Source organism: Vitis riparia, chromosome 18, assembly GCF_004353265.1.
Source record: "Vitis riparia cultivar Riparia Gloire de Montpellier isolate 1030 chromosome 18, EGFV_Vit.rip_1.0, whole genome shotgun sequence".
NCBI classification, from domain to species: domain Eukaryota; kingdom Viridiplantae; phylum Streptophyta; class Magnoliopsida; order Vitales; family Vitaceae; genus Vitis; species Vitis riparia.
Window position 1 is genome coordinate 8,091,141 of NC_048448.1, and position 14,125 is coordinate 8,105,265.

Below are 14,125 nucleotides of genomic sequence, written 5' to 3' on the forward strand. Positions count from 1 at the left end.
TGTGACACAGTAGTAAATTCATTTAGACAACACAAGGTAGGCCCTGTATATCTCATTTTGTGTATCAATTTATGTACAATACTTCTCTTCTCCCTCAATTTTTAAATCTCTTATGTGATAATGATGATGGATGCTTCCTCTTTCTGCTTTTAGACCTGCCCCTCCTCCCAACCCAAAAATAAAAAGCTGTGGATACGTGTTTTCAAGTCGTTACTTGAAGCACCATACTGAATCATAAATCATTCCGTTTTTTCATAATGAACAGGCAACCCCTGACTAGCAACATATGGGGTGCAAATTACAAAGTGGTGAAGCCAGATTCAACACTCCCAGAAGAGATATGGCTCACATTAGAGAAGCCAATCAGTTTCTCACTAAGGAATCAATCAGTGACTCACAGGACAACCTCACATGTTAGTTTCCCACAGGACTAACATGTTTGGTAGTTGAAAAGCAGGGCTTCTTTCTCCCTAGGCCTGGTTGGGCTCACATCAAGCCTGATTCTCACTAATCACCCTCAAAATCCTGCTTAGTCAATGTCACAAATAATAAAAATTCTCCATTCCACAGCACGGACAAAAAGAAAAAAAAATCAATTGATTGGATTAGTATAACTAAATCATACCCTTTATTATTCTAAAAGCAATGAAAAATAACTAAAATAGCTTATCAGCAATTAACATTCACATGAATTGGAATTTCTCAAATAAAGAAAGTAGCCTTTTGCCTTTCAAAGTGTGACTGACAACATAGTAGAATGGTTGCCTCGTATGAATATTACCCTCAGTTATCGACCAGCAGAGTGTAGACGCGGTCAGAGGATCCGGGTGGAGAAAGAGAGAATAGGGATAAAGCCAAAAACGTCATGTTCAGGAAGGATTCTGAAAATATTGTTAGGTATATATGTAACAAACAACATTTTAGATAGGTATAAGGAGAAAGAACGTGGATTGGTCCCAACCAGCCAACCTGCTTTCACCTTTACATTCACCCTCCCTTGCTTTTGTTGCTTTGTTATTTCTTCTGACCGACCACAAAAGGCCAACTCATTAGTGTTTTCTTGGCCCCACCCCACTTACAATAATACTCCCTGCCCTCCTTCTCCCCCAATTTGCCTTTCTGTTTTTTAATCTTTTGGGAGGATAGCGTGATGAGGACTTCATTTCCAACAACACCAAGTGCTTGGGAGCAACTTGAGGAGAAAATGACCTCTACTGACCTCATTCCAAGCATCTTTGCTTATGTAAAAGTAAACGAAAACACCCATTTATAATATTCGTTACAGTCAAATTCTCATCGCAATTGCCAGCTACAGAAGATGCCATTCTGCATGTAGTCTAATTTTCAACATAGTTTATAGTTACTTCGGAATATTCCAAATGTTTATTTTAATTTAAGAAAACTAGTGGGTAGAAATGGAAGTGGCCAAAACGTAAGATGCTTGGAAGCAAGCTCTACAACGTCATCACATATGGGCGAAACATAGAGGAATGGTGGGCAGCCAACCACTGGGGATAACCTCACCCAATAAATCTATATATATACCTTATCTGTATCTCTTGAACTTTTCAATATACCTTTTTGAAAAAACAGGTATTAAACTTAAAATAATTTTAAATATTATATTTTCAATTTTCATTCAAACTATGTTTGGTTCTAAAAACTGCTATGAAAAGAAAAAAAATATTAATTTTTTTTTTTTTTTTTTTTTTTTTGTATTTGGTTGTATTATAGAAAATGTAAAAGAAAGTCAAATATAATTGAAATTATTATGAAATTTATATATTTTTAAATTATTTAATATTGATATAAAAGAGTTAAATAAATAAATAAAAAGTTTAAAATAATATATAAAAATAATTTATTAATTTTAATTTTTTTTTTATTTTCCTTTACATTTTCTTTCCTTCTATTTTTTTCTTTATTTTATTTCTTTAATATTTTACTTAAAACTTTCTAAGAACCAAACATGGTTTTAAAATATTATTAAAAATATACAAATCATCTTAACAATATTCAAAGTCTTTAGAATAATTAAATACAAAAAATATAAACTTATAAATAAAATTATAAACATTTTAAAACAAAATTCTTATATCTTCAATACATCCAAACTACATATATCGTTACTTTAGTAATAAAATGACTTAATGTGTGTATCACTACTTGTTTTTATCATTTTTGATAATATTTCTATTTTATTGATATTTTTTATCCAAATTTTGTATAAGATATTTTAGTAAAATTTAACCATGATATTTCTATAATTCAATATTTTACATGTTCTTAATTTTTGCTTCATCATGGGGAGGAAGAGAGAAATTAATGGCTTGTTTGGTTGTCGTTTTTTAAAACCGGTAAGGAAAACTATTTTTTTAAATAGTTTTTAAGAATAGTTTTTTGTGTTTTCAGAAACAAAAATTGCATTTGACAATTGAATTATGAAAAACAATTTTTGTTCTAAAAAACAAAACAAAACAAAAAAACATGGTTAGTTGAGTGACACACAACCACACTCACAACCCATCCTCGGCACTCCTCAAACTTATCTCTACCATCCATATGAAGCTATTTATGCTCAACTCTCATAACAAAAACATAATTCAAATTCATAAAATCATAGATAAATAAAAAAAAAACTAGAAAAGCCCCAAAATAATCATATTATGCTCTACGAACAACAATAGAGCAAGATGAGTACCACAAACAACAGCAGCAAAAAATAATCATATTTTTCCTAACAAATTTCTCAAATCTATATAAAAAAACCTAACATTACTAGATCTAGCAAAAAAAGAAAAAGAAAAAAAACTTCAATATATATAGATTTTGTGGAGTTGACCTTTGTCTCATGTTGGTGGAGATACTCTCGATGGAAAATACGAGAATAGCAAGCAAGAAAGGTGAGAACACAGAGAACAACAACTAGGATTTAAAAAAAAAAAAAAAGAAGAAAAACACATTGTTTTTTATTTTATTTTATGAAAAGATGCATTTTGAAATCACAGAAAATATTGAGAATAAAAATAACTCCCTTTGTCAAATGTATTTTTAGTGTTTTTTTATTCTAAAAAACAAAAGACAATTCTTGAATACAAATTCCCCTTATTGTAAATTTAAAGGGCTATGGGTAAAATAACGAGATTGTAGTTGGAGTTTTGTGAATGGTCTAAAAGAAAAATTCACTAGAGTAAAATAAGTTAAGAACTACTTTGGTTCATGACTTGAAACATAATGTCGACTTCCATCCACGTGACTTGACCATTATGTTCAATTATTAATGTTGGCATTTATTTGAAGTTAGGAATCATAATAAAAAAACAAAAATCAATTATGGTGCTATAATACGGGTCAAGGGTATGAAACAATTTCTAAAATCATGATTTTAGTTGTATGATTTTGGAAAACTTGGTTGTCTTGTTCCTTATGATAATTGTGCCTTTTTTTATCTGATTAAAGCTTTATGGGACTATTTTATAAATCAATTTAATAACTTAAACGTGTTAATTGTATCTAAAATAGTTTATTCTTTCTTATATGTTTGATTGCATTTTTTTTTTCTAATTTTTATTTTTAAAATTAAAATTTTAATCATATTTAGTTAACTTGTTTTTATTTGATATTTTAAATTTTTTATATTAAAAATTTTAAAATAAAGGTATACAAAATCTTTTGATTTTCAAGTTCTTTAAATAAATTTTAAAATAAAAAATGAAAACCCACAACTCATTAATATCTTTTTTTTTTTTTTTTGACAAACTTGGGTGGTGGAAGAGAAGAGACTTTTGCTTTTAAATATTATTAAAAAATATTTATACTTTTTATTTCTAAAAATACTAAAAATGGAGTCAAATTAAAGTTTTTTATGTCATTTTTTTTAACAAAGTTTAAATGAAAACTTTTTTATTTAGTCAAATTATCATTGATGGTTTTACCTATTAATTTTTTTTAATTCTTTGTCTTTATTAAATATCTAAGAAACATGCTTAAACTAGAATTTCCAAGCATATTTTACAAAAATGGTGATGTTTTAATATTTCGACTAGATTAATTATCTTGGTTTAATTAGAGTTACTTTTAAATTTAAATGGTGATATTAAGTTATTTTATTAAAGATGTTTAATTTATTTAATGATTTAAATTAAATTATTAAGTCATTAAATTCATCTATTAAACACCTCATATAAGTTTATAAATTATCTATTTTACAAATATATTTTTATATTTGATGATTGAGTTATGAATGTGATTTGAAGAAATATATATCGTAAATTTATAAATAATTATATTGATATGATATTCAAAGAATTGCACAAAATCATAAGAAATTTTTGTTAGAATTTTGATAAAATGAAGCATAAGACTTTAGTTATTTTGAGGATGAAACAAAAATATTTTAATATGTCAGAATTTTTAATATATAATCGATAATTTTTAATATTTTAAACTATTAGATTAGAAGTTATGATTTTTAATAAGAATTATCCATTATATTTATAATGATGTCTTCTCAACCCTACTCTTCATTGTCTTTTGGAGTGATAGAAAACATTTATATGAAATCTAAGTTTTATATTTCTGACATTTTTCTTTTTTGGGTTTAATTAGTCTTCTTGCCAATGTTGAGAATTATTAGGATTATTATTATTATTTCCAAATTCCATGTTGCAAACACTGCTTAATATTTGTTGTAAATAAAAGACTGTTAATATTTGAAAGGTTTAATGATGTGCTATGGATGGTTGAAAGTGTAAATGAAAGCATTTATGAAGGTATAAATAAAAAAATAAATAAAAAAGGTTGGAAGTGGAGGGTGCGCCGGTGCGGCACCAAAAGGCCAAAAAGATAAAGAGGAAGGTGGGGGAGAGAATGGTAAATTGAAGAGAGAAGTATGAGGAAGAGCATTCATTGCTTATCTTGTCGTCATCGAAATGTGTCAAACCTGCGGATAGCCCATAAGTTAAAGCCCCTCCTCCCTTCTCCCTCCACCTGCAACCGCCTCGTTATTCCCTCTTCTCCGCCACACTACATTCATTTTCCTCTCTTTTTTTCCCCTTTTTTCACCTTTGCCTCTTTTATTGATTCATTAATAAATCATCCAAAAACTGTCTCGGATTTGGGAATTCATTTCCTTTGTCCATGAAGCGACCTTTTGTTGCCGACGATGATCTGGAAAGCGCAGATCAGAAGATGAAGAATCCAAAGCTTGAAGATGATGAAGACGACGGGGAGGTTAGGGGAGAGACAACAGGGTTTGTGAATCTGGACGAGAACCTGCTGTACGAGGTGCTCAAGCACGTGGACGCACGTACTCTGGCCATCGCTGGGTGCGTTAGCAAGCTCTGGCACAGAACGTCCCAGGACGAGCGGCTCTGGGAGCTGATCTGTACCAGACACTGGGCTAATATCGGCTGCGGCAACCAACAGGTCCGATCTGTGGTCCTCGCTCTCGGAGGTTTTCGTCGTCTCCACTCTCTCTACCTCTGGCCGCTGTCCAAGCCCCAGGCTTCCTCATCATCTTCGCCGCCGTCGTCATCGTGGCCGTCGACTGCACTATCGCCTCCGTTTGCGCCGCATTCGATGATGCGGCCCAAGTTCCCAACTCGCTGGGGAAAAGACGAGGTCCATCTTTCCCTGTCTCTTCTCTCAATTCGTTACTACGAAAAGATGAATTTCAACAACAGAGGGAGATGAATTGTCATGATCATACCCTTACTACTCTATAATCGCCCTAAATTTGGCTTTGTTCCTTCTTTTTTTTTCCACGATTGTAATCTATATCGGCTTGCTCAACCAGATCCGCGTCCTTCCTATGAATTAATTGTTGCTCTTTTCTTGATTTCTGAGTTTGTTGTATAAAATGAGATAATGAAAATTGCTTTGCATTTGAATGTTAATACTTAATATGCATAATTGGGCTGATTGATCCGCGGGAAAATCGTGTTTGGATGCGAGGAAAGGAAGGGGGAAAAACAAAATGAGTGAGGGGATGCGTTTACAGGAATAGAAACAAGTGAAGAAAGCCAACGGGGTGAGTTGTAATGAATGTCGGGTACTGCCCACGCTTTCTGGCCCTTCCCACGGGGAAGAGTTTTGTGTTGATTGGATCTGTAAAAGCCAAAATTCCTGTGAGCCCCAAATTGTCGTATACGTTGCCACTCTGTTTCTTTATTCAGATGTGGAAATTTTTGGACAAGGAGGCATGGCTTCACTTGTTGGGAACTTGGCAAATGTATTCTATTTATTTCCCTTCACTCTTATTTATTTCTCTATTGACTTTTTTTCCCTTCCGCTTTCTAATTTTTAATTCAATTCCTCTCTAGTTAATGTCCGCTGACAGGCCTCTCACTGCCGCACATTTAAATAACCTGATAATTAATTGAACCTTTTTGGGAACTTTTGAGATGCCCCAGTATGTTGAGGTTCTAGCGGGGAAGGTTGAACTCGAGTCCGGAGTTTGGGATTGGTCATTGGTGTGCACTCAAGACGGCCTAATCCCTCACCTTTCCTCTTAACTTTTCTAATGGGGCTGTTGTGTGCTAATTTTGAGCTGCTTAACACAACTATGCAGACTTGATCTGAATTGAGGTTGGTTAGATGTTTTGTAGTAATTCAAATCCAACTTGATATGATCCAAGCAGCAGCTTGGGTTCTGATTTGATCAGCCCAAATGATGCCTGGTTATATTTCTACAAAATGTATAGATTGCAGTTTTACTAGAATTTTCATAAGTCAGGCAATTTCGATGAAAGTCATAGGCTTGGAATGGCCTCCATATTTGGTAAAATGGGCCATCCTTGTCAAAATTTAATAGGGCTAAAGGATATTGGTGTAGGATGGGTGTTGGTGAAAGTTTCAATGCATTATCTTCAAGTTGTGTATGAAGAAGGTGGGTTGGTAAAACTAGATTAAGTTGTGTACAAGGAAGGTGGTTGGCTTATTATTTGACTTGAAATTAAATTTATTACTTTGTAGGTAAATTTAACCTTTGTCTTATAATCATGAAAATTTAACTTGAAGAACTCTTAAGCTAACAAATAATGATAAAGTTATTCATGCATAAAAACTATGCGAAATTTTAATGTGATTTTCAATCATATCGAGGATAAGAGAGATTTGAGAAATTATAAAAGGAAAGACTACAAACATAAACCCATGTTTCTTTACTCTAATATCTGCATTCTAAACTAGATTTTTATTCGATTAGGGTCTCTCATTTTTTCTCATATCCGTATTTATCTCTTTTTTTTTTTTCCCAATTTTATCCTAAATTTATAACCTACAATAAAAAAAAAAATGTGCTTCGAAATAAACTCAAAATCTAAGATCATGTTTGATAATTGTTTTTTAAAATAGTTTTAAAAAACTTTTCTATGATATTTTGTAAAATAAAAGTTTGTTTGGGAACCTAAAATATTTATAAGTTGTTTTTAATATTTAAAAATAATTTTTATATCTAGTACTTTATTTTTAATCATTTTATATGTTTGTATAATTATTTTCTAAAACAATCCTAAAAAATAAGTGAAAATGATATAAAACAATTAAATGATGTTATTTGAAAATATTGTGTTTTTTGTTCTTAAAAAACATAAAACAGTTTTTGGTTCTTAAAGAATAAAAAACAATTTTTGGTTACTAAATATGTTTTCTTATCTGTTTGTTTATTTTATTTATTTATTTATTTTGGATGATAGAAAATTATTCCAAAAATAGTTGTCAAACAGATCCTAAATTAATGTTTATTTTTCCATAATTCATGTATACACTTGTTTATTTAGCATATAGTCCATGCATGCACTACTGGACAAGTAATTACCGATTTGGATTATATAAATCATACATTTAATTTTTAAATAAAAGGATACTAAACAAATATCACTCTCTACAACTTATACGTTGTGCCACTTGATTTTCCAAATCTGTAATTTATACTAAGAACCCCTCTCATGTGAGATGGACACCCCTTATTCACCCTTTAAATCTCCGCATATTCTAAATATATTTTCAAGTTATTTTGATTTAATAAGCATATAAGAGAAACTACACTTATTCCAAATCAATCAAGCATGTGTCTCATGTCTCATTTTTTGGATTATGAAATGACAAATCAAATTCAATTAGTAGTTGATTTGCCCGAATCAAAATTATGACTCTAACCATAATAGTAGGGCTGCCCCATGAGGTTTGGTATTATTCTCGACTGAGATCACAGATGGGTGTAGAAGAGCAGTGGATGTTAGCCAAAGATGCACATATACCCGACTTGAAGAGGTTTTGGAGCATAGAATTCTAATTGCATGATGCATTTTGGGGATGTCTTTCCCTAGACGGCTCAATTGACAAATTGGAAGCATGATGGGATTGGTAGAAGAAGAAACAATCAATTTGGAGAGATCTGTTGTCTTAGCACAAATAGATGAAGCACTTTTGCTCCATTTTCAAATTCAGGAGAAGCACTACTTCCCACTGTTCCAGCTCTGTTTGTCCACCAGTGATTATTGATTTTTTGTTGGTACATGACCCATGAATTTCTAACTTGACAAACTTCAATCCTTAGCATTCTTCATCTTCACCGCCCTTTTAAATTGATCAAGAGTCTATTTTGAAGTAATTTTAATTAAAAAACTTCTAATTTTGATACGCAAAAATAATTTTAGAAAGAATTACTTATTGAGTGATTCAAAGGAATTTTTCAAAAGAATTAAAAACCTCAATACCAAAAAAAAATAAAAAATTATAAAAGAACTAATAAAAGCATTCAAAGGAATTTTTCAAAAGAATTAAAAATAGTAAGAAAAAAATCTTATTAGTTAATTTTTAATTATTTTAATATTTTTAATAAAAAAATGTTAAAATAATTCAAAAAAATTTCAAATAATTAAATATTAATTAGTTAAAAGTGATGACAATTTTTTTATTAAATTATCTACAAATTAAAAGTATTTTTATACTTGAAACTATACACAAATTCTCATAATGTGAATAATTAAACAAAATTTCATAAAAAAAAAAAGATTAAATATCATATAATTTAATACAATTATATAGATCAATTGTAAATTAATTTTTTATTTAATTAAATTTAAAATTTTCAAAATTAAAATATTAAATAAAAATTAATGAAAAATAAATTAGGGTAACAGCTGTAACATGAGAAGGAAAAAAAATATATATGAATAGGGAACATTTTTTTTGGGGGCGAAATTGAGGAGGCCTGCCTTAGTTCCGCCGGTGGTGGCGCGTGAAGCTAATATGTGGAGCAGTTGGCCACCAGCTAACAACGCCCACACCACCTGTCATGTCCAACTGCAAAACCGGAACACATTAGTTACAGCCTACAGGTTACAACTTACAGTACATATTTCATATAAGAGTTCACATTCCGCTGTAAGGGCTGCCACCGTACCTCCAGCAACCCCCACCAATGCCCTTAACTTGACTAAATCTCCCACCTACACCTCTGAATTCTCTTCATCCACTTCCTCATGCTGTACATTAGTGTCCATGGCCCAGCTACATAAACTGTTTGGTTGGGAAGTTTTATTTTTTGCTCAAACAACGAGATCTTAAATGCAGATGCTATATACTGACAAAGAGTCTAGAGACTAGTTGAATATGCCACACTTCTCTTCTTCACCTCACGTACATATAGGAAAAGTCCTGCAGATATAATGTATCTGTTACAAACGACTATGACTATGACTAAAAGAGATGCCCTACTTTGAACATTTACTTTTTCGAGGCTTTTTGGTAGTTAGGTCTTAATTCTGTGGTTCCTTGGTGTGAACAGTGAAGCCCACTGCATAAAGGAAGGCGCTCCGATTCATGAACGCTCATTTTTCTTTGATCGACTTCATCCTATATTTTCCTTCTGAAAAACCAGGGAATTTTGAAATGTGTAGGCTATTTGGTTTGAAGGCAGCCCTTAGAATTCCAATAGATTCAAACCAAAAAGTGGGGATTTGAGCTGGGGAGAAGGAATTCAGATGCGTGATTGATTTCAAAATTTTGGTGCTTAAGCTCCACTCACTCCATTTTTGACCTTTTCAATTCTTTCAACCCAATTAGAAAGTTTTTGTTTATTACATTTATAACTGGTCACTTTGGATTTTTGAAATTAATCTTTTAAATGACAAATCAAACAATTTTGTAGGAAAATTCAAGAAACATCATAACTGATGGGCCGTGAGGTATACAAGGAGAAAGTACTACAACTACTGCTCCATAGTATTACTTAAGATGGTAATTTGTGTACTTTTATTTCACTACTTCGTTTTGATTGTCAGGGAGAATTTGAATTCCTCCATTTTCTATAGATGCCCTTATTTGCCCTTGTTAATAGAGAGTGAGGGCTTGTGTAGTTGTGTTCCCTCCATTAAATCCCAATTTCTTTTAACAATTCCTCTGGACATCTAGAATTTTATCAGAAATATTCACCGCGTATTATAATATATAGTCTACTTGTTAGTTGTTATTATCCAACACAAATTTTTACAAGCCCTGATATCACATCGTGCCTATCCCTAGCAAAAGAAGGGAATTGAATAAGAAAAAAGGCAATAGCAAAAAGTGGCTTTACTCAAGTATTTGGGTCTTAATTAAAGGCCTTAGCCGGTCCAACAAAGTCTCACACCCCACCAAGAGCCGATGGGCCGAAGTTGAAATGTGACATCATGCATGAGAATATATTCTTGGTAGGGTGATGAGTTTAGGCACGTGGCACGATCTCCTTTAACACTCTTTTTATTATTATACCGCTCATTCCCTGGTTTTTTTACATGATTACATAGGCAATTACGCAGGCGTAAACATCTGGAAGGGGTTAAGGAAAAACCAAGTTAAAAACTCTTTCCCTCTCGCCTGAACTGAGGCCATGACCATTCCCATTGGTCCCATTCAAACGAGGTGGAAGTGGCGGCACTTTACGTGCCCTTCTATAACCCACGTGTTTGAATGGAGCACTATCCTTTCTTCCCAAGTCAAATTATCGCTTCCATCACCATATTCACACCTTGTTTCTGGCATTATAAATGGTACCCCAACCATGCCTCATTCCTCAAGACACTAGTTACCTCAAGCAACATCACAGTTGAGCCTTTTCTGTAAGCATATCCTTGTCGTCCAAAGTTTCAAATGGCTACTAGTCTCGACTCTCTCAGCTTCTTCCTCCTCCTCCTCCATGTATTGCTGCTAAGCTCTTCCTTTTTCATAACCGAAGCTCGTCCTTTCAATGCTGCCAAGTTTGGTAGCTTTATAGACTGTGGGAGTGGGAGTTCTTTTGATGAGCTCTATATCAAAGCAATTAAGAACGGAGGGCCAAGCCCCGGTGGAAAGGGACATGAGTTCACCAACGTTCAACCACTAGGTGGGATCAAGAATGCTGGACCAAGCGATGGCGGGAAGGGACACGAGTTCGCTAACGCTCAACCATTAGGCGGGACAAAAAACGCTGGACCAAGCCCTGGTGGAAAGGGACATCAGCTTATCAACACTCGACCATTAGGCGGGATCAAGAGTGCTGGACCAAGCCCTGGAGGAAAGGGACATCAGTTCATCAATATTCTACCACTAGGCGGGATCAAGAACGCTGGACCAAGCGATGGCGGGAAGGGACATGAATTCACCAACGTTCAATCATTAGGTGGTATTAAAAATGCTGGACCAAGCCCAGGTGGAAAGGGACATCAGTTCATCAACATTCAACCACTAGGAGGGATTAAGAACGCCGGACCAAGCCATGGTGGAAAGGGACACGAGTTCATCAACATTCAACCACTAGGAGGGATCAAGAACGCCGGACCAAGCCATGGTGGAAAGGGACATGAGTTCATCCACATTCAACCACTAGGAGGGATTAAGAACGCCGGACCAAGCGCTGGTGGAAAGGGACATGAGTTCATCCACATTCAACCACTAGGAGGGATTAAGAACGCCGGACCAAGCGCTGGTGGAAAGGGACATGAGTTCGTCGACATTCAACCACTAGGAGGGATCAAGAACGCTGGACCAAGCCCTGGTGGAAAGGGACATTAGTTCATCAATATTCTACCACTAGGAGGGATCAAGAATGCTGGGCCAAGCGACAGAGGGAAGGGGCACCAGTCTGCTACAAGCATGAAGTAGTGATTCATTAATTAATTTAATCATTTCCTTCTTTTAACAGATTAGTTTCTTTTTTTCTTTTCTAAATAAATTTTGATAACATCATAGCTAGGTTATCAAAGAGTGGTTAATTATTGTTCTTGAGAGTTCACGTAATGTAATGTAAAACGTTGAGTGTCGTTCTATATGATAGTGTTTTATTTTTGAAAATTTCCATTTATATAAACCCTGGATTTGGAAAGCAAACTAGCTTATACAATCTTTGCTTAAAGGAAATATATATGCATAGTCGGGTTTCAAAGATAAATTCAACTCATGCCTAACATGACAAATTATTATCAGTAAAATGATTGAATTTTTAAATCAACTCTTTGAATCAGTTTTCCATAAAGATACAGTAATAGGGTAGATATAGTACATTTCTTACACAGATCAAAGATGTAATGATTTCTATTTGTATGGAGAATCAAATAAAAAGTTGGTTCCACTGGTGTATATACCATTGCCCTCGCCCTGAATGCATTTATATGCTTAAAGGGAATAATTGAATCCGATTGTATCCCATCCAACAACACGACGAATAACAAGGTCTGGCTAGTATTGGCATCCACGGGTCCACCAATACAATAATGGCATGTCCTAGTAAGATTTGTTCACGGTAGTCGTCGTATGTATTAATTTAATCCTTAGATTTGGGTGGAGCTGCCCGCAACAGAGAGGAAGTGTCTCTGCATGGCAACCATTTCTCTGATCAACTTTGTCAACTTATTTTGGCCAACCAAAAGCAAAGAACAGGGTCCGTGTCTAATTTTCCACTGAAAACTAGGGAACTTTTGGATTGAAGGGCATTCAACAGAATTCCAACTTTTCAAAGTTGCTGGCGACTGGAATAGTGAGGTTAATTCAGGAAAAAGGAGTTCAGATGTCTGCTTTCTAACTGCTATCGGTGCTGGAAACCTGCTCGCTGGTTTTACTTCTTTTGACAGGTCGAATCTCAATGTTTCAACACAAGGCAGCTGAAACTTGAATATATACTTTGAATATTTGGAACCTCTTGAATTTACTTCTCTTTTATTCTTTAAACGGTGAAATGAAAATATTTTGGTCGAAAATTGTGATGAAACTAGTCATTCTGGCACTTGTGGTCGGTGGGAAAAAAAGTATGATTTTTATTTTTATTTTTTTGTCTCTTACTTGCTACCACTCAAAATGTATATGGTCCATTAAGTACACAAGAAATTGACTATGTACGCCTGCATTCTAAGATGGAAATTTGGCTAGTGAGCAGCCAGATTTGCTTCGCGACCAAACTCGAAGCTTCGTTGAAACCATTCAAACCAAGGCTCTATGTACCTAGCTGCGCTTTAGGGAAGGCCCGAATTTGGCTTGGATCCGACCCATGTTCATGCAAGCTGAAGTAGAACACACTCATACTTGAATATTTGGATGGTCTATTTTTCTTTTATTTGGATGAACGCCCTTCAATAAATATGTCACTAATCACTTATATCTGGTGATTTTAACATGAATATTAAAATTAATTGGTGGACAGATTTCTGAATACTTCAGAAAATCATCCTATATGGTACATGTAAAAGCCCTTTTTTTTCTTTTTCTTTTTTTGAGATCACAACGTAGAAAGCAAATATTAAAATTCAAGGGCGGTGATAAGGCACATTTGTGGCCGCTTTGGGGACCATGTTTAGGATTGACTGGTCAACTGAAGCCGTGCCAGCCTTTAGGGGTGATCCCACGACCAAGGACAAAAAGTTGGTCAGTAGGTTCTTTGTATTGCTACGCCACGTGTCAATAAACCTAACAAATGCAGTTTCTGCACAATAGACAGGGTGCTGGGCCTAGTAAAAGCTAGTGTACAATAATTTTTGTCCATTCTTACCCGTTTCAAGATTACTGCACATTTCACATACATTAGGGCGCCTTCGCCACCAGTTGATAAGATCATGGCAATTGACATGTGATTCTCATTGAAATCTAATAAATCCAACGATGGGTGATGTAT

General features: G+C 34.0%; 2 protein-coding genes across 2 annotated transcripts; both read left to right on the top strand.

Moving 5' to 3' along the window:
- Positions 1-4,925: 4,925 nt before the first annotated feature.
- Positions 4,926-5,922, top strand: LOC117905893 (F-box protein GID2). Its single transcript, XM_034818760.1, has one exon. It carries the CDS (start codon positions 5,140-5,142, stop codon positions 5,692-5,694), a length of 555 nt encoding a protein of 184 aa, XP_034674651.1. The 5' UTR covers positions 4,926-5,139; the 3' UTR covers positions 5,695-5,922.
- A 5,162-nt stretch (positions 5,923-11,084) lies between these two features.
- On the top strand, positions 11,085-12,122 carry LOC117907736 (translation initiation factor IF-2-like). The gene has a single exon (XM_034821379.1). The coding sequence runs from the start codon at positions 11,137-11,139 to the stop codon at positions 12,034-12,036; it is 900 nt and encodes a 299-aa protein (XP_034677270.1). The 5' UTR covers positions 11,085-11,136; the 3' UTR covers positions 12,037-12,122.
- The last annotated feature ends 2,003 nt before the right edge of the window (positions 12,123-14,125 follow it).